Source organism: Bidens hawaiensis, unplaced genomic scaffold (genome assembly GCF_021521415.1).
Source record: "Bidens hawaiensis isolate Kalapana, Puna unplaced genomic scaffold, B.hawaiensis_p1.1 tig00009545_1, whole genome shotgun sequence".
NCBI lineage: Eukaryota > Viridiplantae > Streptophyta > Magnoliopsida > Asterales > Asteraceae > Bidens > Bidens hawaiensis.
In genome coordinates this window covers 593,805-621,343 of record NW_027491712.1, presented here as the reverse complement: position 1 = coordinate 621,343, position 27,539 = coordinate 593,805, and the positions used below count along the sequence as shown (strand labels likewise).

At 36.5% G+C, this 27,539-nt stretch overlaps 1 protein-coding gene across 1 annotated transcript; it reads left to right on the top strand.

The window, feature by feature from the left end:
* Positions 1-18,426: 18,426 nt before the first annotated feature.
* On the top strand, positions 18,427-21,774 carry LOC143532842 (disease resistance protein RPS2-like). Its single transcript, XM_077027770.1, has 2 exons — positions 18,427-18,486; positions 18,750-21,774. The coding sequence occupies exon 2, from the start codon at positions 18,757-18,759 to the stop codon at positions 21,679-21,681; it is 2,925 nt and encodes a 974-aa protein (XP_076883885.1). The 5' UTR covers positions 18,427-18,486; positions 18,750-18,756; the 3' UTR covers positions 21,682-21,774.
* The last annotated feature ends 5,765 nt before the right edge of the window (positions 21,775-27,539 follow it).

Genomic DNA, 27,539 nt, shown 5'->3' with positions numbered 1-27,539 from the left:
TGATTTTGAGTTCAACAAAAAGCTTCTTTCTTCTTTGTCAGGGGAATGGTACACTGCTAGCAAGTTCATAAGAGAAAAGGTGAATTTTCCTAATTTTAAATTGGATGATGTCATCTTATTCCTACAAGCTGTTGAAAATGAGATGATTGAAAACCTTATGATCAAAGAAGAAAGATCTAGTTTTCCAATGACTAATGCTTTAGTGGCTCCCATGGGAAATCTTTCCACAAGGTCTCAACAGATGAATCCAATCATTGAAGAACCTTCATATTTCAATTCAGTTACTTTAGAGACACCAAGGGTGTGTGGAAACTCTTCTGGAACTGGCCAACAGAGGTTCAATGTGCAGATGATTGAAGACAATGACAATGCATCAAGTGCTAGTGGACATCCTCCTTATGTTCAAAAGAATATAGGCCATGGAACTGAATATCAGGCCCTGTTTTCAATGTTCACTGAGTCAGATAATGCATTTGTGGCCAAAAACCTAATTCACACCAGTGTTGTTCAAGAAGATTTGGAACAAATAGATGCTGATGACCTTGAAGACATGGATTTTAAGTGGCAAGCTGCAATGTTGGCTGTTATAAACAAAAGACTATATAACAGGCCAGGAAGATCAACCTTTTCTGGTCCAAATGAAAGAATTGGTTTTGACAAGTCAAAAGCCATTTGCTATAACTGCCAGCAACCAGGACACTTTGCTAGGGAGTGCAATCTTCCTAGGCAATATGGAAATCAAGTGAATCAAGCCTAGTTTTATCAGAACCAAAATCAGAATCTACAGAACTACCATCAGAGAATCAACCAATGAATCAAAATCCTTATCCTCAAAACATACAATAGCAGACCCAACAGCAACCAAGAAACAATCAGTTGCAGATTCAGACAAATCAGAATAAAGGGAATGCTGGAGGAAACAATCAAGGTAGGGATCAAGGGAAAGTGAATGTCACCATGGTTCCTTAAGATGGTGAGTTTGACTGGAGTAACCATGCTGCTGAGATGGAGAAGGCCAATGTTGCACACATGGCCAAAATCAATGAAACTGGAAAAGCATCAAGTTCTCAGGTACTTATTGAACTTAGAACAACTGACTCGTTACTAATTATTGATGATCTGAATAGAGAAGTTGGTAATTGGAAGAGTGAGTGTGGGAAGAAGGATGTAGTTATAAATGTTTATGATGCAAGTGAAAGACATATGATAATCAGATCAAAAGTTTAGAAAAGGATTGTATGGAGAGCTACAGAATTCAATCAAATTTGAATCTAGAAGTTGATGGTTTGAAGAAGTTTTACACTGAAGCGAAGCCGAAAAATACAAAGCTACATATTCAAATTGATTTCTTGAAGAATCTTGTCTCAATAGGGAATGTTTTGGGACATATTGAGAAGATGAACCCTGAAGACAAGTACAAGATTGTGCCTCCTCCTTTATGTGATAAATATCCTTTAAAGGTTGACAAGGAACAAAGATTGGAATATCTGAAACAATTCAAGTCAATTTTTGAAGATAAAAAGGAATTCATAAGCATGTATGAGAATGTTTCTGTCAATAAGAAAGGTGACTTTGAAATCAAACAAAATATCACACCAGGTGATAAGAATGGAGAAAAGGAGGTAAAACTGAAGAGTGTTGAAATAAAGTGAATGCAGCTCCTGTAGCTGTAAGAACAAAGGAGTGGATAGTAAAAACATTGAAACAAAGTCCAAAAGGAAGACCTCACCTGAAAAGATGCCAAAATTGCCAAGGCAGACTCCTAAGTTGAAAAAGAATTATGACAGGATGAGAGCTGAACATAAAGTGTTTGATCTGTGTGGAAGATCAAATTCTCAGAAAACAAGAGCTTTAAGTTCTACAAATGCTGATCTTTGTCCACCAATTTATCAAGTCTTCTCCAACCATGAAATTTTTTATGTTAGGGATACAGATTTTGCACCACGGAGAAAAATAGATTTTGAGAGAAAGGAAAGGTCTACAAGTCCTCAACTAAAGCTAAGGGAAGTGAAGTTTGTAAAAGCCAAAGACGAGCCCAAGATTCATGTATGTGGACCTGTTAAAGTGAATTTGACAAATGCACTTCTTCTAAAAAATCATTGGGGTTATATTTTCCAATACCAAGTGAAAGGTTCAGAAACGATAAAAACATAGAAGAACTTAGAAGTCTAGGATAGGTGTGGTGCAAGAAATGTGATTCTTATGGACATCATACAGATTCTTGCTGGATAAAAAAAAGAAGAAGAGTATGTCATTCCAAACAAATTCTGTGGTAAAGATTTGGGGCTATATAAAAAAAGTATGAGAAATGAAAAAAGTGAAGAAGATGTGGAAGCTAACAGACTAAAAATTGAGGAAAGGTTGAAAGCTGTTCTGAAATTGAATGAAACATCAGATGAAGTTAGAAAGGCAAGCATAATATATGATAACACTCCAATGAAGTTTTTTAAAAGAAAAGTTGGAAGATTAAATGGTGATGAGAAGTTTCTTTCGAAACAAGATTTTGAACCACGAGGGTTCCAATGGAAAACTAAAGAAGTTGCTGTTAAGAAAGAGGAACCAGTTCTTGAATAGTGTGAAGTGAAGGAAGATATTGGAATTGATATATGTGATTATGAATCTGATGATTCTTGTGAGATTGTTCATGAGGATCCAGTGCCAACTGATTTTGATGATTTTGTTGTCAATGAATTACAAACTTTTGAAGTTTGTACATCAAGCAATAACTAATCAGTTTGTGTTTGTATGTGCAGGGAAATTCCACTAGAGTAAATGATGTATGGTACATGGATAGCGAATGTTCCAGGCACATGACATGTGATAGGGGATCACTTGTCAATAATGAAGAGAAGTTTGAAGGACCAGTTGCTTTTGGTAGTGGTAAAAATTGAGAGAGCCGGTGAGGATCTAGATCTACGATGACATCGTGTTCTTTGTTGATTAGGTATACGATTAGCTGTATTACGGTTAGTGTGTGTACTGTGTGTGTTGAGAGAAAAATCGGACAGCGTAACGACTCATGAAGATAATAATAATGAACTGCTTTCATTAATGATAAATTTACAGGTATATATAGGGGATGACCACATTCGTTACATTAAAACCAGACGAATGAGTCTTTCATTCGTTATACATTATAATAAGCGAATGGCCCCACATTCATTATCTCATTCGTTAATCTTGGTTAACGAATGAGCTTACATTATACGAATGTGATACATTCGTTACAGGGTAACGAATGTATCTTACATTAGAGTGAATGGGCATATATACAAAATAGCCCTTACATTATTAAGTAATTATAATAATAAACTAATAAAGACCGAGACGTCCAAAACGTGTATCAACAAACTCCCCCTCATCTCGAGCTCTTTATTCTTTATTTCCGGAACATCTTTGTCTTCCAGTCAGTGCAGCTATGAATCTTGAATGCATAAAAAACTCGTACAACTCGCTGAAACTGCATTGCAAGATCATAGTCACTTACGTTAGCAAATCTGATCTGACTATGAAATAACGCGTCGTTGTCAGACTCAGATAAGTTAATGAGTCACATCGGATCGATCACACGAATAACACTTGTGTTTGATCCGTTGCCCAATACAATAACTGATTCACCCGTCTTATCATCATAATACCATCTGTTGAACGTGGTGAACAGACTCTGAGGAAATGTCTTCATCGGTGCCCTCTTCATAGTCTTTGGCGGCTTAACCTGTAAAATCATCTTTCTCCAGCCAGTGCGAGGATTGATCTCATCGATATATTTGTGTGTCAAGACTTGCGGCTTGAAGAACTTGAAACCATAACGGGTTTCATGAAGTAGATGATCATAGAACCACTCCGCCCATTGGTCTTTTCCCCTATTCACAAACGGTCGATTGGCTAGTGTTCTCACATCCCATCTCGGCATAGATAAGATATCATGTGGGCGCTTGAAATAATAAATACCATGTTCCCACTTCATGATATATACCTTAAGATCAGCATCATACTGTCATGCTACCAAATCACCTCTCACGTCCTTAACACTTCTGTACTTCTTCATCTGGTATGCAGATGCTTGAGCCTTTGCTAATTTGACTTCCTCCTGTTCGTGATATCGAAAAGTCTCGATCATCTTATTCATCCTTTTCACATCTTGTCCAAACATACTTGTTTCAGCAGCTTTATTCCATCTCTCTCTTTCTTCTCTTAAACGTTGCTCTGCTGCTTCAACATGTTCAGTAGTAAAAAATGGAATACCTGAATCATTGTTGTTATCAGTGTAGAACTCAAGATACTCCTCAGCAGTCACATCTTCTACTTCCACCTCCTCATATTCAGGCACATTCCCACGTGGAATGCCTAGATTAGCACTTTCCTCAAACTCAACATCAACCTCACCTACTTTTCCCAGTCCCTCAACCTCGCCCTCATTCAGATCCAGAAGCAGGGCAATTTGTTCTTTAGTCAGCGAGTGATCAACAAACTCACCCTCTTCGATCTCATCAGCATTCACCATACTATACACAGATTCAGTCAGCATTCACCATACCCACAAATAGAATCATATTCACCGGTATAATGTCAATCGGTTTAGCTTTGGTATAATCCTTGTAAGGCACAATCTATAAATTACTACCCTCAGACCCACCACCAGTACTTGTTCCACCAGCCTGATCACCTGCCGATAGTGCAAAATTACCGCCCGGTTGCTGGTCACCAACCCCTCCCTCATCCGGATCATCTCCGTCATTCCTCAACTTTTTCAACTCATCATCTTTGCACGTGAGTTGGAGGATGATCTCATCTTGTTTATCTAGTCTCTCCCCCTGAGCAGCAACCAGGGCTTTTAGTTCCCTGTTTTCACGCTGAATAAACTGAATATGTCGAAACATATTCCGCTGCTCTACCCTCATTTGTTCTTAAAACGAACGATCTGACTGAATATGAGTTTGTTACGTATGAACCAAATTCAACAAATTAAACCACTGGGCATTAGGAGACAACTCGTAGAAATGTGGATGAAGCAGTTGCATAGGACCCTGAGGACGATTAAAAGTCATAAACGAATGCTTAGATCTCGACAACGGAGTCGGAGTAACTGGAGTAGCAGGAGTAGTCGTTTGAGAACTCGACATAAGTGCTAGTACAGTTTGTAACACATCCCCAAAGTACGGATACGACATAGAAGTAGTCGTCAAAGTCATTGTCGGAGGTACTAGAGAAATTGGCATCTGAACAGGAGTCGGAGATCGAGTAATAACAGGAACAGGAGATCTCGGAATACTCTGAGGCATAGGAGAAGTAGGAATAGGAGCTGAAATAGATACCGGTGGAGACGATCTTTCAAATGGTTGACTCAGCATCTCAATACCCGAACCACGTCTCACACTTTACTTCTTCGGTTTCTCCCCCTTTTCCACCATCGGTTCTTTTCCCTTACACGTACGCTTCTGCTCATAAGTTAATTTAGCGCTTGGCCCTTGACCACCATCACCACCATCACCACCTTCATGCTCAGAATCCGAATCATCATGAGCCCAACGATCATTAGGTGGCGCAACATAGTCAATATTGGCAAGATGGCCAATCAAACACTTAAACCTCGGCCGATCTTGAATACTTTGACCACGGTAAGAACGTAACCGTCTCATAGTCTCAGCATTCATATGTTCCAGCTTCAATATATCATCTGGATCTCTAAATAACGTAGGCTGGAGATCATTAATCATCATCTGCAAGAATCTTGGATACATTAGAAACTTGTGTCGGCTATTAAGGTTTTCCTTCAAATGATAATAAACCAGTTCAGAAAATGTGAACGGTTTATTAAGCACCAGCGCGACAAAAGCAGATTGCAGCATGACTCGACATTCATCAAATCCTCCTTTACGTCCACCAAGACAATGTATCAGCACATGTTAAAAGTATTTGTACTGCTCGCACAAATTCGCCTTGTTATACATAGACCTTCCCAAGTCTCCATTATACCAAACCCTTCCAAACAATCCACGTATCAGACTCTTATGGAACTCACATCTATCATCCACAGTATCAACAAAACCCAAAACATCTCTAATAACTCCCACATCGATCACCACACGTTTCTTCTGAATGACAGCTTCTATCTGGTTCTCAACTTCATTCAAACGAGCCGTATCCCAAAAGTCACGTAGAATACTTTGGTAAACTAAAGTCTGTGTCAATATAGCCTTGTAGATCCTGGAACGTATCAAGAAATTGATCATTCCTCCGAAAATAGGTGAATCTTCAAAATTATCGCTCAAAAAGGCACAAATGTTGTGACTCTTATTCCACGATAACAGAACAGGAGCTTGCTCAGGTTCATCAGCTTGTTTTTGAGCTTGAGCCTCAGGTTGTTGTTCTGGATTAGCCTCTGGTTGTCGCTCGGGAGCAGGGTTCTGAATGATCTCGTCAGCCATTTTTGTTTAAACAAGAATTAAAAATTAGTAAAATATTCCCAAAAATCATACTGATTAACGAATGAGCATCTCATTCGTTATATCAAACTATACGAATGAGACGTTCGTTATACAATTAAAGGCTTACATTCGTTACATATAACAAATCATACTTATACGTTAAGACATTCGTTATAATAACGAATCTGACCTTATTACTTTAACGAATCAAGTCTAATTCGTTACACTTATTTGTTATAAGTTTGACAACCCTTTCGCTACCTTAGCGAATAAGATAATCATTCTTTAACGCTTAACAAATCTGACCTGATCATTCGTTACATGAATAACGAATCAATTTTAAACTGACATATTTGACTGTCACAAGTCAAACATACACTTAATTTTGACTAATTACATTCAATGACGATGAATATCGTTAATACACCCAGTAAGTCCATTCCAATTTCATAATCAACCTCGATGAATCTAATCAGAAACCGGTTTAATACAGTTAATTGTTGATTATAGGTCATAATTTTCATCAAAATATTTGTTTTTAAGTTGTTAACTGTTTGGTTCACAACCGATTATCAAATCACTCGGTTAACCCCTAAAAATCCGATGAACTTCCATGAAAGTCATATCGTTGAGATCACCATTACCTGTAGAACAAGAATATGTCACTCAATTGAGTTAATATGCAGGCAAGGGATTTTGCAAAATTTTTTTGCAAGATTTTGGTTTAGAGGCGATGAAATAGTGAATCAGGCGAATGAAGGGTCATTAGTCTGTCTAGGGATTATAAACCCTCAATAATTTCACACTTATCGAGGTTATTCGTTCAAATTTCAACTAACGAATGGCCTGATTCGTTAAATTAAAAGAATCTTATTCGTAATCTTTATAACGAATATGATTCTCTAAGTTAAATTAAACCTTATTCGTTACGGAGTTAAACGAATTAGATTCACATTCGTTAACAAATCAACGAATGTTACGTTAAGACACCATATTCATCAACCTTATAACGAATTTTAGTGACATTCGTTAAAATTTTAACGAATGATGCATTATTAATTCCATTCATTAACTGTTTAAACGAATGTCTTCCATTTGTTATGCACAACGGAAGCGAATGACTGTTCATAACGAATGAGATACACATTCTTTATGTATAAATAACGAAAGGTTTGACATTCGTTAAACTTAAGTTAACGAATCACCACAAACCCTTAGCGAATGAGATAAAATCACATTAATGATTTAAATAATCATTAAAACCAATTAGGGTTTCAAAAATGAATTAAATAATCAATTAAAAAAAACTAATTAGGTTTTGATTTGTATACTTTAAAATACCTGATCAACCAAAGATCGGTTAAACGGATTTTTACATTAAAAAAAACCAACTGATACAAGTTGTGAATACGTTAAGCACGACTTAACTTAAAATTTGGGGCAACAAAATTTTCTTTTTATTTCGGATTATTTGCTAGCTCGGTAAATCGAAAATAAAGCAGAAAAATAAAATCTTTTTGGATTTTGAAATTTTCAAAATACAAACAGTGTAAAGCAGTAAGCAATTAAACTATCAAAGCAGTACATATTTTTGTGAGTTCAAGCAGGGAATCATATTGATCAAGTTTTCCTTCCATCACAGTTTTATTTTCAGTTTTTATTATGACTGATGTTAAGTTGATTATTAGTATTGTTGGCCACCAAAATCTTCTAACAAATGTTTTAGAACTTTTGGTGATATGTTTAATTGGTTCAATTAGGCACAAATATATGAAATTATCAGTTCTAATCTTGATTCAAGCTTAATTTGATTTTCACCAAATCACCCCAACTTGACTTAAACCTAAAAATCAATTTGATTGAAAATGAATGAATTTAAGCAACATAGTACGTAACCCCACTACAAGATATACCCCCGTTATCAAGCAATACCCTAAGGTCCGTTCCCATGGATGAGTATGCACGATTTCATCTGTCGGTTTGCAGACATTGTGTCCCTTGTGGTCCGTTTCTTAATGGTAATAAGACGCGAGTAAAGGGACAATGTATGACTCATAGCATGGTTTGATCAAGTCTGTAATTCATTTAGTACATAAAGTACTTTCTGCGATCAAGTTTAGAGACTTAGCAGTTACACTGCGGGTTCGCTTTTTTTAAGCATTATTTTAATATTCATCAAAATGTGTCTGATATGTAAAACTGCATAATGACCCAATGGAGTCAGGAACCTTAAAGCATCCCATCAATACAGGATTTAAGGCCATAAAACCATACATCGTTGAAGCGTTAACCACCAACTAGAAGCTTTTTCTTAAAAATTGTTTTCCAAATTGATTAGAATGCTGGAGTATGACCAGATTATTACATTTTTGCCATCATTATCAAGATTTTTTCTAGAACCAACATTTATATATTCGGCAATTTAGGTTTATATCACTTACTAGTTCTTACTTGTTTGTCAAAAGACCTACCAATACATCAATGCAATTAAGCACACAGTCTTTTATTACTTACTTTTTACTGAACTTGGGAAAAAATGACCAATGTGCTATCATTTTCCCTTTTTGCTCGAGAACTCATTTTGAGGAGCATTTTTCAATGTTTTTGTGTTTTTCGATATTTGAATGTTTTTGGAGTTTTTAATTTTCTCTATACAAACAGAAAATCACAATATATTTGAATTTTTATATTTTTCTCACCCTAAAAATGACAAATAAAACAAAAATAAGGAAAAATGAAAAGAAAATGATTCAACCGAGCTGTTGAATATCTGTTAATCTTTTAAAACCATTTATACCCAGCAAGTATTGAAAACGTGTTTTATCAAATGCCTTGGTATAAATATCAGCCTTTTGAAAATCCGTATATATTTTTTCAATATCAATTAATTTCTTTTCAAAGCAATCACGTATAAAGTTATATCAGATTTCAATATGCTTAGTTTTGGAATGTTAAACCGGATTTTTGGTGATAGAAATAGCGGCCGAATTGTCAATGTAAATAGGAGTAGTAAGAAACTTCAAACCGTAATCCTGCAGATGTTGCTGGATCCAGAGAACCTGTGAACAGCAACTCGAGGCCGCCACATACTCCGCTTCGGGTGTAGAAGTTGAGACCGTTGACTGCTTCTTACACTGCCAGGAAACAAGTCGGTTTCCTAAGAATTGACAACCCACAGTTGTAGACTTGAAGTTGATCTTGCATCCTCCGTAGTCTGAATCAGTATAAGCAGTGAGATCAAACTTATCGTCCTTGGGGTACCACAACCTGATGTCAGGATTTCCCCTCAGATAATGTAAGATGCGCTTAACTTCCGCCAGATGAGTCACTCAGGGACTTGATTGGTACCTGGCACATAAACAAACAACAAACATTATATCAGGACGTGATGCAGTCAAATACATTAGAGATCCAATCATCGCTCGATAAAGGGTCGGATCAACGGTATCCTCCAATTCATCCGGTGATAAATTGTGACCCACGGGAAGAGGTGCTGATGGGATTTTGCCGTTAGATATCTTGAATAGGCTCAAGACATCGTTCACATATTTGGTCTGATGGATGAAGATCTCAGAATCAGACTGGTGAACTTGCAATCCCAAAAAGAAGCTCATCTCCCCCATCGAACTCATCTCAAATTTGGTTTGCATCGTCATCTCGAAATCTTTGCACAAGCTGTTGTTTGTCGAACCAAAAATAATGTCGTCCACATAGATTTGGACAAGGAGCAGATCTTCACCAACATTCTTATAGAACAAGGTACAATCCACAGTTCCCCTCTTGAATCCGCTAGCTATCAAATGGTCAGCCAACGTGTTGTACCAGGCTCTCGGGGCCTGGTGTAAACCATAAAGAGCCTTGTTTAAGCGATAAACACGCTCTGGATAGTCTGGATCCTCGAAGCCAGGAGGCTGCTTCACATACACTTCTTCGTGAATTTCTCCATTTAAGAATGTCGATTTAACATCCATCTGATAAACCTAAAAATATCTTGTAGGCTGCATAGGCAAGAAAGATACGTATAGCTTTCAGTCGTGCAACAGGAGCATATACTTCGGTGTAGTCAATGCCCTCTTGTTGATTATAACCAAGAACGACCAATCATGCCTTGTTCCTCACGATAACCCCACGGTCGTCCTTCTTGCACTTAAAAACCCATTTCGTCGGTATAGCCCTCTTTACTCGGTCGGGTTTTTCAATCAAGTCCCATACACCCAGTCTACTGTTGCAGCTCCTCCTGCATAGCTTCAACCCAAGATGGTTCCTTGAGTGCCGTTGTGACACTTGTCGGTTCAATCTTTGATAAAAAGCAGGTGTCATGCAATGTTTGGATTCCACGTTGAGTGCAAATCCGCATAAGCACACAAAACCGGATCATCTATATGAGATAAGTTACACTCAACCACATCTTCGCATACATTAGCTAATTGATGTCTTGTGCGAACACCATCGTTCACATCCCCAATTATCTGTTCCTGCGGATGGTTTGTGTGAATCCTTAAAGAAGGATTCGCAGGCACAGATACATTATCACCAAGATTGGTGATATTTTCCTCCGTTGTGTCTAACGAGACCGTTGATGACAAATCTTCAACAAGAATTGGCTCGTTTGTTTCTAGAGCTTCATCCAATGGAATTAAAGACGAATTAACAAAATCAGAATCATTAGAAGAGTTAGAAACATCATGAGATGTCTCTGATACATTAGGAGAGTCATTTACATCAACGGACGAAGAACTTGGAATAGGAAGACATCATTCTTCCAAATAAGATTGAATAAAATCTTCAGGTATCTCCTCAACCGTTGGCGTAAACGAATTAAATAATCCATCATAATCAAACATCCAATCAGGACATGTACCGGCTAAAGGTGTAGTGTAGCTTTGACAGTCTACGTGATACCATTCTTCTACACAGCCAGAAGAGATATTGAAGATTCGCTTCTTAGGAGAATTATAACCTAAAAAGTAACCCTCAAATGCCTTTTCATCAACTTCCTGGCATCTCTCTTCAATACAGTACAAGGACACCGAATGGTTCCAAATACTTTAAATTCGGCTTACGATTATTCAGAAGTTCGTAACTTGTTTTCTTGAACCTCTTTACCGTTAGTATGCGATTCAGAGTGTAACAAGCCGTATTCATAGCTTCGTTCCAAAATTGAACGGGAAGCTTAGAATCAACAATCATTGTTCTCGCAGCCTTTATCAACATACGATTCTTCCATTCAGACACACCATTCTGTTGAGGAACATACGCTGCACTAAATTCCCGATGTATTCCCTTCTGAATACAAAAGAAATCCAAAACATTGTTTTTAAATTCCGTCCCATTATCACTACAAATTCGTCTCACTTTCAGTTTGTAAAGTGATTCGATCTTCGTGATAAGGTTCTAAATTAAAGCAGGCGTCTGATCTTTCAAACCCATAAATAAAACCCATGAATATCGTGAGAAGTCATCAGTTACGACCAAGCAATAAAAATCACCCGCGATACTAGCACGATTCAATGGACCAAATAAATCTACATGAAGTCATTCTAGTGGTGTGATTATCGAATTAATCAATTTACACGGGTGTGACTTCTTTTTCTGTTTCCCCTTCTTGCACGCAACGCAATGATCATTTAACTTGAAGTTCTTGAGGGTTACACCATCCACCAAATCATTAGTGACTAAATGATTTATTTTGCGAATGTCGATGTGCCCCATGCGTCGATGCCAAAGTATTGAGTCTTTCTCCGTGGCCTTGGAGACAAAACACGTTGCCGAGGGCGAAACGTTTACATGAACACTCATGTCAAGTATATAAATATCATTTGATCGAGGTGATCGCATGACAACCATTTCTTTAGGAATTGTGTATCCCGGTTGTAGGATAACACACTCCTGGTCCCTGAAAACAGTGGTATATTTCTTATCACAAATTTGTGAGACACTCAACATATTATGATCCACTTTTTCACAATAATTAACCTTTTCAAACATAACTTTCCCGTTTGAAACCTCTCCTTCTTTAGTAATCATCCCACCGTTATTACCAGCAAACGCCACATAACCTCCCTGAATATCTTTGACGTTATTAAGAAGATCAAGGTTGTCGGTAATATGCCGAGAGCATCCACTGTCTAGTATCCACTTGTGACCTGATACAGACCTGGATGAACTCTGCACAAAAACGTAAAATGGTTAGTTCAAAAAGGCAGCCTAAGCCTCAGTGTTGGGCTCTCCTTTTGAGATTTTCAGAGATATATTTAAATTAACACTTGCACTCGGTACTTGAGAATAGGTTATGGGTTTCTTGGTTTTGTTCTTTAGGTAGCCGTCATGTATTATTCCCGAATCAATGTTTTTACAAATCGGTTAAGCACGGTCAATGAATTTGTTTAATACATTAGGTGTTTCAACCCAGACCACTTTCCTCGGGTTGACAGTTGAATACATTATAAAACATTCATCAACTTGAGTTTCTTTCAAATTATGATTCAGTTCAGTCTTTTAAGTTGATGATGACTTGATATTGTCAGCCTTTGCTTTGCACTTCTTCGAGACATGACTGGGTTCACCACATTTAAAACAAAAAAGAGTGTAAAGATTTTTGTGGTGAAGTACTTGTCTTGTTTTTATGCAAAGGTTGAGGAATATCAACAACAGGTTTTTCAAAAGTTACTGTCTTTGAAACTTCATGTTTTAATCCCTTTTTATTTTTATATAATTCAAGATTGGTGGAATTCGATGAATCCTCCATTCCTGATGATTTCACAAATTTTATAGGGTTAAACATTTTGACAGTAGGATTCACTTGAACATTCTTTAATTTTGATTTGCTAAATTTTTGTTCAAGTTCAGTATCTTTTGATGTATCATCTTGAAAAACACTTTCAATCATTTCGGGGTTCAGAAGATTCAATGGAACTTCCTTATCCGAAAATACTTTACATAACCCTTTTATCTTAAAGACTTTCCCATTGAAAGATTCAGGTTGAGGATTGATAAACTTCATCAAATCCTCATTAGACATTGAAGGCTTGTCTGATTTCTTTACTTTAGAAGATACCTTAGGAGTTTGCACTGAATCACCGGAAGGTTTTGAACCGTATACTGCTTGTTCAAACTCCTCGGGTTCACACAAGATATGATTGTCAGACGGTATGTTATCATTTTTAACAATCACATCTGGTTCTGTCAATTCCTCAATAGAACCGTCCAATTCATTTTCAGTAAAAACTGATTTACTCTTAATATGAATCGGTTCTTGAGATGGTTTAGTTGTTTCAACATTTTTAGATTCACCAATAGACACTTTTGGACTTATAGATTGCTCTATCACAGTAATGCTGCTGTAATCTCCTTTAAAAGGAGGAGGGATCTCAACATAACCAAGTCCTGCTTTACCATTTTTCTTGTGATTATTATTAGCTTCAATAATCTCATTTAAAAGAAACGACGAGTCTCGGAATTTTTCAAGTTTATTTTTTAATTCCAAAATTTCATTTTCCAAGTTAGTAATGCAGTTTCGGAGTCTGAGAATCTCCTTAAAGTGTTTTTCAACAACCACAATCTTACAATTAACTTCAGCTTTTAGGTCATGGTTGCTAACAAACAAATTTTTAATTTTCAATGTCGATTGCTCCAATAATTTGGATTTTTGTCTGTAGCATTCATTAACCATGAAAAGCTCTTTTGTGAGAGTAGTGTTCTATTGTAAAGTTGTCTCAAGTTTGACTTTGAGTTCAACACACTCAGCACACTCAGTCACAACTTGTGAAGTTACTGTCACTTTTTATTCAGATACATTAAGTGAGGATTTAGGACATACCTCTTCAATCTTTGCCATACAAGCAAAAGATTCGGTTTGCTCAGATGAACTCTGATCAGAATCAGTCTCTGAATCAGACGTGTCAATTCCCTCAGATAAGTTATCACCACTCGCATCTTCAAACTGTTCGACTGGTTCTACCAAAGCAAGGTTGGCTTGATTTCCTAGTAGTCGTTGAGACCAATCCACACCTTCATTGGCAACAAGAGCTTGAGAGTTGGTCGGCTTATTCTGGTCACCATCTGATGAACTCTTCTTATTCTGATCTGTTCCAGATGAATTCTTTCCTAAAGTTCTCTCAGAATTGCGTGGACCCGAATATTCCTTCCTTGGTTTATAACATTCTTTTGCGAAATGACCGAAATCTCCACAATTATAACACTTGACCTTCAGTTTGTCAAACCCAACCCGCTTGTTCAGAGTTAGTAGATCTTTTCCCGTCCGTTGCATGAATCTTTTCACTTTCCTGACAATCATCGCCATGTTCCACTTAAGATCCATCAACTCAAGATCATATGACATGCATGAAGCGCTCGAACCATTTCGAAGCGTTCCATCCTAGCTTGTGTAAGAAGCATTTCCTTAAGTTGGGTGATCCATGTCGTATGCCCCATAATTTTCAAAATTCTTTTGAATCTTGGGAATCATAGTTCCCAACATGAGGCAAGAAACTTGCACCGAATCCTCGGTGTATTTTAACCAATCGTTATAGGCTTCAACATCGTCAATGTTAGGTTCATTGGGAATGGGATCGTCTAATATGTAGGATTTCTTTTCTTGCTTGAGAACGATTCACAAGTTTCTATACCAATCCATGAAATTATTATAGTCGAGACGATCCTTATCGAGTATGGCTCTTAGTGATAGGTTATGTACGGGTGGGATAATTGCGTTAGGTGGATTGTTGATTGCGGCCATCTACATAATTTAGCAAAGCTCAATTTTAGTATTTTTTGATATCATTAATCAATTTTAATCGTTAATACCCTTTATGTCCCCTAGACAATTAATGATTAAAATCTAGAACCTAACGTTACATTCAAATAGTAGTCAGGTGACCTTTATCCTACTATTTTAAATTAACAAGGTAGTCAACGTTTGACGATTGCAACCCTTTACAACTTCTAGTTTTATGGGATCGGTTAAACATCATATATTTAGTTGGCATGTTTAATCCTATCAACACCATTGTACGCCATGCTTCGATGACCCTATTCACATGGTTTCCAAATTAAGTAGTCCTACTTATACACACGTATGAGTTTACAAATATAAGTGATTAGGTGACCTTCATCCCACAAATATGGTAAACCCACCTCAAACTCACAAGTTTCCTCCAATGTGGTTAGGTGACCTTTATCCCACATCGAGTTCCCAAGTGATTCGAGTGTTGTATAAAAGGATGGTGTTTGACTTGTTTTATAAAAGGGATTTTCGTTTTCTAAATTCTAGATTGGAAAACAATTTATGTACCTTGCATTTGCATGCATTCAAATGTATGGTACTTAGTTGAAAACTTATTTTCAAAGTTCCTATCAATAAGACCCATTTTATTGTGAAATCATTAGCCTTTAATAAAACTAATTTTATTTCCTAACTATTTTTAACGAACCGATTTTATGCAAGTTGTTGATTTTAAGTTTTTAATTATCCATATTTCAAATAAGATAAAATAAAAACAAATCAACCAAACAAGCATAAATTAAAACAACCATAACTCCATAACCATAGCCACCTAATCTTGGCAACACTTGTTGACCGAAACAAGTGTGCCAAAAAGTATCTCCTAAGGGACCAAAAACGACATAGGGCTTGTGTCGGTGAACTCCCACTTGATCCCGCATTCAAATGCCTCAAGTGTCCACTTCATGTTGTGTCTCCTTCACTTTATTTGGGCTTCCTTTCTTGCATCTTCTTTTACAAAATGTATCCTAATACATTTTTCTATAGTAAAAAAAATACAACTAATCTACTTATTTTTACAAACCAATATGAAATAAATAAATAGATTACAAACCCAAATAAAAAAAATATTACAACCAAATTGAATAAACAAATGAATCATAACACAAACATTCATCCAAACACAAGGCCATGGCTCCAAGTATGCAAGAATTACGAGACTAAAATGGTTCCCCTTTTTTCCCTTAAACTTTTGGCCAAGGCAAAACAAACCGAAAGTTTCGGGTTTTGTCCAAACAAAACAACCAATCATCCAAATGACTTAATTCTTCAAGATTACCACATGCATGTAAAGTATAATCTTGAAAACCAATGGGTAACCAAAAACCCAAAAACTTTTGGCCATATGGTGAACCACACCATAAAACCCAAAAATTTTAGATCTATTGAAGCATGCATTCGTATAAGCGGCTCTTGATGCCATTGTTGGGTTTTAACAAGATTATCAAAGTCATATAACCTCTTTTATATGAAAAACGCAGCGGATAAATAAGTTTTAAATCTTGTTATTTAGATGAATATAAAACCGATTTTATATGTAAAACTTAAAACCCGGATCCATATACGAACCTACATGCTTACCAACACAAACAACCATAAGAAGTTCATGCATGTCAACCTTTCAGGGAGTTAAGAAGGTTGAAAAAGATGATGGTTAAGGAGAAAGCCTCAAGCTTGTATACCCTCAAGCCTCCAACAAACACCTTGTGTTGCTAGGATTCACACTTGAAAATATCCTTCTTCTTCCCCTTGCCTTGGCCGAAAATAGATAGAAAGAAAGAGAGGATTTTTGTGTCTTGTGTGTGTGAGAGAGAGTGTTGAGAGTTCAAGAGTGCACCACCCAACTTAACCAATAAAACTCTTCGCATGTTGTTTTATAATAAAAGAAGAGGGAGAAGTGGGAAAGAGAGGGGGGGCGGCCCCCTTTTGGCTCCGTTCCAAATCAAAAAACCAAATCTTTTATTATAAAAACTTATGTGATGTTACATTTTTATAAAATGTAACATAACATAAATAATAGTTATTTAACCAACTTTAAATAACATTATGAAATGTCCTCTCTCAAAATATAAATCATCCATATGATTTATTTATTTCACAAGTACAATGTATTAAGAAACCCTTTTCCAAATATCGTAAGTGTTAATATTCATTTACTATGATCATATCATCTATAAACAAATATTATTGGTGTTTGTCTAGCTTGTTATTGGGTATGACCCGACTTGAATCATAATGTACTAGCCACATCAATTATAATATGTGTCTTGGACAGACCGAGTCCAACACTAACCGGTCAGACCGGCCGGTCCGGCCCGTGTTTCAAAACACTGGTCATAAGACTTGAAATCATAGATTTTGATTAACTTATCAATTATTATGACCAATTAAACTTCTTTGACTCAATTGATGAAAGAAAGATGATATAATACTTAGGATTAAATTTGTAACATCATAAATAATAAAACAACATTATAAGCATAAACAACATCAAGAACATAAATACAAAAACAATTCACCATTTATTAATAAATGACGATCCGAAAGGTATCAAAATTTACAATGGTTCAGGTTTTTGGTTTTTAAAAATAATGAATGTCACATATATCACCGCAAAAAACGATATATCATGTATCGGTCATTGACAATGACCAATATCCTATATTTTTCCGCATTAACTGTATAGCACATAGGTTCTTCAACAATTTTCAAAAATTAACATTGAAGAACTCTATAATGTTACGAACAAATATATAACTAGCATATTAACAAATATTATAACAAGTCTATAGATCGGAGTTGGTGTGAAGACATAACCAATCATGTGAAATCTATAGTTGGTACTCGTTGGAAGTCAAAAAATTGGCATCCAGCTATCAACGACCACATTCCTATCGTTTCGGATAGTTCGGGTTCAGATTTTTAGATAATTCAAATATGAATACGGATTCAATTTTTTTTTACCTATTATTTAGTTTTTATTTTATTTTATTGTGTTTTATTTTTGTTTTGTCTTGCTGATGTGGGTAGCCTAAATAATAATTATGGGGTCGGTAGCAACTAAAATTATTATTATTATTTATTATCAATCATATTCCATTTTAAATTAATTTTTGTTCAAAAGTCAGTCAACTCTCCCTCAAGTCTTGGTTGCTCTTTTTCTGTTGAGATTTATCACTGTACTCTGTTTCAACAACGAAATTCTTATCCTAAACTAACTTCCTGAAAAGATTTCCATTGATTGAAAACGTAGAACGCCGGACTTTCGGTGCACAGGTATATATTAATTTTTTGCACTAGTTTCTTTTGATATTTACTTTGCTTACAGTTTAGAAATTTTATCATATTTATAGAAATCATAGGTAATTCTTCCTATAAAAGGAAATTTTACGCAAATTACTGTTATTTGGTATAGAAAAACGATAGGTAACTCATTAACAGAGTGACCTTTTGGATTGGTGATCTGGGTTCGATGTATTTCATCCCCAAATGAAAGAAATTATGACTTTCTTTTTACTAACCAAGATTGCATACTATAGGCTTTCTATGGACTGGATAGCTGAGAAACTTGTTGAGGGAGCTCTGGGTAGCACCAAGGCGTCGATGTGTATGGATACGAACCATTCGAACTTGAAGGCAAAACTAGAGACCATGTGTGCAGTAAGGGACGACCTAAAAGATCAAAGCACCAAGTACAAGTCAACAAGGAAGCGGACCATGGACATATGGTTTGAGAACGTGAAGAATGTTGAAAAGGATGCACATGAACTTGAAAGCTGTTTCTTGGCGATAAAAGACACATCAGCATTGACTCATTTGTTTCCCCGAAAAAAGTTAAGCGGAAAAATGGCAAGCATGTGCTTAGATATAGACAAACTTATAAACGAAAGCAAACAGTTGTGGAATAGTTTGGTCCACAAAGCCGCTGAGCGGGTTTTGAAGATGACAGCACCTGATATCTCGAATGTTACTAGCCAAAAGGATGCACTGAACCAAATACTACAGCGTCTGCAAGATGAAGACTGTAAAGCAATCAGGGTGGTAGGAATGTCGGGAGCAGGCAAAACAACAATATTGAAGAATCTGAATAACCATGAAAGGGTTGTTGACATGTTTGAAAGAGTTATTTGGGTGACAGTGTCAGGTGAAGAGAATCACAAGGAGAATCTGAGCATAGCGATGCTTCAGTGTGCGATTGCAGAGAGACTAATAATTGACATGGAAGGCACAACAGATATTGCTGGAAAAATAAAGGAAGAACTAGAGGGTGTAAAGTATTTGCTTCTCTTGGATGATGTCAAGGCAGACCCTGATTTAGACAAGATTGGTATTCCTGGAGGTGCTAGAGGCAGCAAGATAGTCATGACAACAAAGTTTCTACATGTTAAGCTTCCATCATGTTACAGCATTGAAGTGAAGAAGGTATCTCCATTTGACTCATGGAACATGTTAGATAAGCTATTGGCTGTTAACAATGATGTAAAAGAGAAGCCACAGCTTGAACGCATTGCTCGCAAAGCTATAGAAATCTGTGACGGTCTTCCATTGATGATAAAAATGGCTGCAAGTGTCTTCAACACGACTGAACCAAACGAGATAGGTTGGAGTGATGGATTGCAAACGTTTAAAAGATGGCCAGAAAAGAGGGAGAATAATATAATGAAAAACTTGCTAAAATTCTGTTGTGATCACTTGAATCATGAACAAAAGGGTTGCTTTCTATACAGTGCCTTACATCCTGGGGACACTGAGATTTGCATGGAGGGCTTATTGGAATGTTGGGCAGCTGAAAAGTTTCTCAAGGGTGATGACGCAAAAAAGGATGGACGTGATATAGTGCGTCACCTCAAAAATGTAATTTTACTCGAGGAAGGTACAACATGGCAATTCGTTAGGATGCATAAAGTGATCCGAGCATTAGCATTAACCATTTTGTCTGAGGACATGAAAGACGGGTGCTTGGTGAGAACCAGTGAAGCCCTACAAAGACCAAATGTTCCAAAGCGTCATCGTGTGGACTTATGGACAGATAAAAAGTGGATCTCTTTGGCTAATAATTCAATTAATACATTACCAGAAGCCCCTCATTCTTCGCAACTTACAACACTTTTTGTCCAAAAGTATTCAAAGCTAAAATACATTCCTGATTCATTCTTTCAGCATATGCATAGTCTTCTGGTCTTGATTCTTTACAAGACAGAGATCACAACACTACCACCGTCAACAGGCCAGCTGTCAAATCTTAAAGTTCTCTATCTGAATGGATGTAATGTACTGAAAGAGCTTCCAAGTTTAATAGGAGAACTTGAGTCTCTTGAAGTACTTGATATCCGTGGCAGTGGAGTTTGTAAACTACCACATCAGATTAAAAGCTTACCTGGATTGAGGCGTTTGTTAGTATCCTTCACCGTTTCAACTCAAGCCAACTATGACGTGATTATTGAGCTGTCGGGACTTGAAGAGTTGATCATTGATGTTAGTTCCGAAGTCCAAAAGAGAAGTGAACTGATTGAAGATCTCGTAGAAAAGTTTAGCGCATTGCCAAGTGTGATTACTTTTCAATTATATGTTGTCAATGAAGTTATAGATGTGATTCAAGTTGTTGGTGATACTGTGAAGGTCTACATGCCTACAGAACACCATCTGTTAAATTTTCTGGGACGAAGGCAAGATTTTGAAGTTGAAACACAATGTTTTCAAGTTTTCATTGGATGCTTTATTTCTCATGGCATTGAAATTCCTGATTTCAATGGCTATGACAAGTACCTAAAATATTACAATGGGAAGGGCTGCCATGATGTGATCAATAAAGTACTAAACAATGTGCAAGCATTTGAGTTGATTAACCACAACGATATTGAGAACCTATCAATCAATGTCGTTGAAAGCATGGAATATGTCAAATGTTGTTTGATTAAAAGTTGCAGCAATATGAAGGCAATTGTTGTGTGTGATAGGACAGTCAGCAGGCCATTACTGTACAACATGGAAAGGCTGGATGCAAAGAACTTGCCGAAATTGAAAAGTATCTGGAAGGGCGATGTGCCACCTGGGAGCCTCTCCAATCTGAGGACTCTGGTGTTGTGCGAATGCCCGATGTTGACTATGGTATTTTACAGTGACATATTTAACCAACTCCGAGAACTCCAACATCTAGAAGTTCAAGACTGCTGCAGGGTCGAAGAGATTGTCATGTGTTCTCAGGATGTCAGATCTTCTGATATCCCAAAACTAACAACTCTAATTCTTTGTCAAATGCCAGGTCTAAGAAAAATATGCTCCGCACTTGACTGGACTTCCTTAAGGACCTTAAAGATACATGATTGTCCAGCGTTGAAAGACTTTCCTTTTAATAACATTACTGCTTTGACAGCTCCGAAGATTGAAATAGAAAAGAAATGGTGGGAAGCATTGAGATGGCCAGATTCTGAGGTTAAACAACAGCTTGAATCCTACTGTTTGTTTAGGTAGATTTCTTTCCCCAATGGAATTAACTACATTTTTGGATATATAGTTCCCCTCTCAATTTGCAAATCTAAACTCATAAGTATACCTCTACTTCTATGTAAGTGGGCCCTTGATAGATTTAGGCTAGTTGCTATTGTTTGGTTTGATTCATGAAAGTTAATCATGCTTTTCTAATGGATCATCCTTCTAAGTTGTATTATGTCTTTGGTTTTTTTGTGGCTTTAATGCTTTGTAGAAATAGCCATTTCTTTTGTATGAATCGTGATCTTATGCCTCAAGAGAACAATCGTTTTTCTTTCTACAATGATTTTGATTTATGCCATCTGTGTTTGAATCAACTAATGTTTTCTTGATATTCGTTGTGCCTTATACGGACACTGCCATCCTGTCTTCTATGTTCTTGTAGGGAATCTAATTAGGATTGAATAATGTGCTTTATTGTCCACATACAAATCAATGGAATAATCTGGAAGTTTGCGTAACAACATGGTCAGGGGGTGTACCACACATGTTCAACGTCTTCCAAAGGGTAATAATATTCATTCTCAAACTAGATGCTAATTGAGATGTGGTTGCAAGTTTATATTTATGTATATGACTGAAGATTTCATTGTTTTGTAGAATAGAAAACAGTCATTAGGTCTATGTGAACAATAACTGATATATACCATTATCTATTTTTTATTATGTTTATTTTATTCTTTCCTTTTTTTTCAGAACCACGACTTTCTTGTGTGTCAGGCCATCGTACTCTCTAATTTGGAGAGCCATATTGCCCCACTCTGGCCGGACTATGTTGTCTTAAATGGGTCCATGCTACCTTCAGATTCTGGCTTGGGCATTCTCTCAAAAAACCATACCACCGGCTATAGTCTTTTATTCGGTCTTATATATATGGTTTTTGAGTTGAGGGTCTTCCTAAAAGCAACATCTCTATTTTTTGGGATTGAGATATGGTTTGCCTACATCTCACCCTCCCCAGACCCTAATAGATTAGTTATTGATGGAATTTTTACTGGGTATGGTGGTGGTGGTGGTGGTGTTGGTGATGTTGTTGTTGTTGTTGCTACTGCTTTCAACTCGATTTGTTTAGCAGGTAGCTTCTAGACCAACATGCATGGTCATCACATGTTTACGTGTGAGGTGATGTGGCGCTTTAGCCAACACCGCGCCTATATAGGCGTGGTCCACGGGTGTCACTGTTAGAAAGCTAAGAATTTACAACCGAAAATGTGGTGGTAAAAACACAGGTCGCAGTTGCTTTGTTGAGACTATTGTGTTACGTGTCGTTTTTAGTTTATTTTGCTTTTAAGTACTTTGCTTTTTATAGGGGTGTAATATGGTTTGTTTTTATTTGTTTGGGGTCGAGTTTGTAATTCTAGTTTTATATAATGAATTAATCGAACCTACCGGACGATATCCATAATTTGAGTAAATCTTCTGTCTCTTAGTTTTCTTTCTACTTACGGTTTCTAACTTATCAAGGGTATCAGAGCAGTTATTTCCTGAAGACACGCTCAATTTCTATCAATAATTCTCTATCGTGATTTGAGCAGTGTATAGCAATAGCTCCTTGGAGCGGTGTTACAAGTCTAGGAGTTTAACTAATCAACAATTAGGGTAACAACAAGGGTGGCAGTAACGATAAGCATCTGTAATTTATTGCAGCAACAATGAAAATTGATATGGAAAATATCATGTCATTGTGGCAAGAAGGTATGGTCTCGGATTACTGTGATGCATTTGGTATCTTGTTCAATAAGGTGAGCATTTGTGAAGATTATGTGTTATATCTTGTCATTATTGCTTAAAAGTGAAGGAGGCGTTTCCTTTGGCCAGAAAACGAGAAGCTGCTTTGAACAGAAAAGATAGAGTTTCTGGTCTCCATGATGCAATTGAAGTAAGTAATTCTGCCTCCAAGTTGTTTGATGAAATGCCTAATATATATAAAAATGAGATTCAAGAAACCTTTAACGATGGGGTAATAGAAATTCAAAATGAATCAATGGTTAATGTTAAAGATTCATTTGATGTGAAGAATGATGAGATTAATGAATCAAAAGAGGAATTAAAAATAAATGTAAAGGGAATGTTTGGGAATGTTATAGGTGAACATAGGGGTGGTGATTCAATAAAAAGGACAATGATAATAAGAATGGCTTGATTCCAACTAACTCCAACAAACCTTTGTAATGCTACATACGAGAAGGATCAACATGAAACTTGTGCTTTAGATCAAGATATGAATGTCAAATTAAAAGTGAGTGATCAAGAGATAATAAAGAAAGAATCGATTCAAGGGATCATGTGCGATATCGCTAGGTCGTTGGAGCCTTACAATATGCCACTCTCTCTCGCCCATATATTCCTTTTGCTGTTAACCGTGTATGTTAGTTCATGAATGCTCCTACAGAGAACCATTGGGTAGCTGTAAAACACATCCTACGCTACCTAAAAGGGACTACCAATATGGGCCTTATCTAAATCACACATTTGGCTCTTCCTTGCAGGCTTTTACTGATGTCCATTGGCAAAACCAACACTCCATGGTACAAGCCTTCTCTAACTCTGATTAGGCTAGTTGTCCGATCGACCGTCGATCCACGGGGGGATTTTCCATTTATCTTGGATCAAATCTCATCTCTTGGTCTGCCCGTAAACAACGAATTATTTCACGATCTTCAACCGAGTCTGAATACAAGGCACTTGCTGATATCGTGGCTGAATTGATTTGGTTAAAGTCACTTCTACATGAACTTGGTTTTTCAGTCAAAAAGCCTCCTATTCTTTGGTGTGACAATCTAGGAGCTCCTACCTATCTGCTAATCCTATTTTCCATGCTCGAACAAAGCACATTGAGGTTGACTTTCACTTTGTTCGTGAACAAATGGTTCAAAGAAAACTAAATGTTAAATTTATTTCCACAAGTGATCAGGTTGTGGATATCTTCACCAAGCCACTACCCTATCAGCGCTTCATGTTTTTAAGATCCAATTTGTAGCTCCTTTCCTGACCTAAACTTCCGGAGGAATGTTAGACTAAGTAATTTATGTTCATAATTCTAGAGGGTCCAAATTGTAATGTTTAGCTTTTTATAATGAGCTCCTATGTATTCTCTTTCAATTAATACAAAGTTACCGCAACATATGGCTTCATCTAGGAGCAACAAGTGCTAGTCAAGTTGATGACCAAACCATTAGAAGAGGCTATATGGGAAGATGTGGAAAGCTTAAATGAACAATTTCCATATTTTGGTGACATTGAGGACAATGTTGGTTCTCATGGGGAGGGAGATGTTACAGCCCATTCTGCCTGGTCTGCAACTGAAGCCCAACTAGAAGAGGAGCCCGGTGAAAGATCCAAGAGAGTATGCAGGAAGCCCGCAAGGCTATTGGAATTAGTATGAATGTTTGGAATGTGGATCACAATAGAGGGAAGATTTGGACTTAGTTATTTTCTTTTGCACATATTAAATTAGTTGTTTATTTTCAAGTAGTGGTGTAGTGGAGCATGATAGGTAGTTGTTGCATGCATGTCTCCAAAAAATAAAGATCATGGGCATCATCTGTGCATATCCATTGCATATTTAATTCTTGTATTTGGCTTTTGAGAAATTATTCAAAAATTGTTCCAAAAAGTATCTTGTTTCTCATCTAATTCTTAGAGTGTTTGCCAAATAATGCCTTTTTTTTTAAAGCACCAAAAGTATATGCTGTTTTTGGACATGAAAAGCCTATGTTTATTATTTTTGAGATTTATGTATGTATATTAAATTAAAAAGTGCAACAAATAAATAAAAATAATGGATGACATGAGCCTCAGATGGCGTGAGCAGTAATTGTTGGTTGGTTGGTTTGTTTAGCGACTGGTTTTCCTATGTTGGTTGAGAGCCAGCCACAACACAAGGAACGATGGAACATATGCATAATTAATTTTGATTTGATTGATTGATTATCCATAAAACCAAAACCATATAGAGAGAGAGAGAGAGATGCCTGATCTCTCACGCCGGAGGAGATCATTCTTCTTCTTCATTATTGCATTTTCCCTCCAATTACTCTCCGGTTCGTTTCTTTCTTTCTTTTTCTCAATTGCTAGCTTCCTGTGGAGGATGATCATTGAATGATTGATTATATATAATTTGATTTTATTTCATTTCATCATGCATGCATCTTTCTTTCACGCTTCTCATCATTTGCCATCATTATTATTATCCATGGACCATTTTGTTCATTTTGTATATATGATAATAACAATCTGGAGATCAATTTACACCATTGAACATATATATATAATTCAAGCTACCTTTTCCTGCCTACTCCTACTCCTACTCGTCCTGACAAAGTTTGAAATCAAGGTGGACTTGGCTCAAACGGACTTCCCCCAGTCCGGCCATGTCTGCCTAATACGCCGTTGGTGTGGGTACTCTTTTAATTTGGTATCTTAAGCTAATCATATTGTTTATTATAACGTCATAATATACAGCAATTGGTGTTTGTAATCATATGTATCCAACACTCACTGATTCACTACTGACACAATTTCAGACTGCATCAAAAACCTACTCATTTTGACTTCGTGTATTTATTTTGTAAATATTACAGTCCTGGTGATCATTTTTTTTTAAATATATCATTTCAGGCTTTTCAGATGAGCAAAAAGATAACAAGACAAAGGAATCAAATAGCAAAAAGGGATCTACAATATTTATTATATGCGTTGGTCTTGCAGCAATTGCCGCTTTGTCAGCTTACCTTTTCAAGCTATGGCAAAAGAAGAAACTTGATGAGCAGCATGCACGTCTGTTAAAGCTCTTTGAAGAAGATGATGAGCTTGAATTTGAACTTGGTATTTCTGATTGACACCATTCATTGTGATGGAGGTAAACTCTGTTAGTAGCGGTTTGGTTTGGTTTGGTTTTGTTTTAATTTCTAACAGTTGGTTTTGGTGTAGTAATGGTTTGACTTCAAACTATCAAAACCGGACTTTGGAACACCCATAGTATACTTTAATGTGGTTTGATATAGGTTGCAGTTTAAACTCATTTGTTCACACATGTGTCAATCCCTTCTATCTCTAACGAGTCATATCATATGGGTTTAAAAAAATTGTAAAAAACTAGCTTAAAAGGAAAAATGTCACGAAAGGGGAGGATCGAATGAGTCTCATGTATTCTTGTATAGAATAGATTATATTAATTCTGAAATAGGATACTAAATCATCTTTTACACTCTAATTATAGAAAATTATGAATAAAAAGTGTTTCCTTGTCAACCCGACCCAAACTGTTTCCACCCTAATATGATATGGAAATCAGTGATGCTAGACACTTCCTTACATAAGGATTTGATGATCTTATTTGATCAATTTAACATCTGCACCAATATTTATTTATTTATATGGTTTGTTTATTATTAGTTCATCTTTTTCTATAAATTTGTTTAAACGTCAGAAGAGTATTAACGAATAATCGGGTTATCTTATGCAGGTGTTATATGAAAAGAGATGGAGAATATTGAAAGAACACTGCTTTGTAAAAATGTGAGATTATATCTCTTGATGTAATAGACCAGAGCTTTTCTAGATATGGATTTGTTTAATTATCTGCCTTCTCTATTTGTTTTAGATTGTGTAGTACACGTGGCAACCTATGATTGGGTAATGGGTTAAAATAATTTTAAATAGATTGATATATGTTTCTAAAAAAACTTAACCTTCTTATAAACCACGTAAGTTATAATTGTAATTGCAACAGTTTAAAATGGGAATATTTTGCAAAGCAATAAAATAGTAGTAGTTTCTTAAGTTAGAAAACAGATTTAGTTACTTTAATAAACCAACCATTAAACATAAATCTTAGT

Excerpts from the sequence above, each read along its gene's own strand:
- LOC143532842 (XM_077027770.1), top strand. The coding sequence starts at position 18,757 with ATGGACTGGATAGCTGAGAAACTTGTTGAGGGAGCTCTGGGTAGCACC.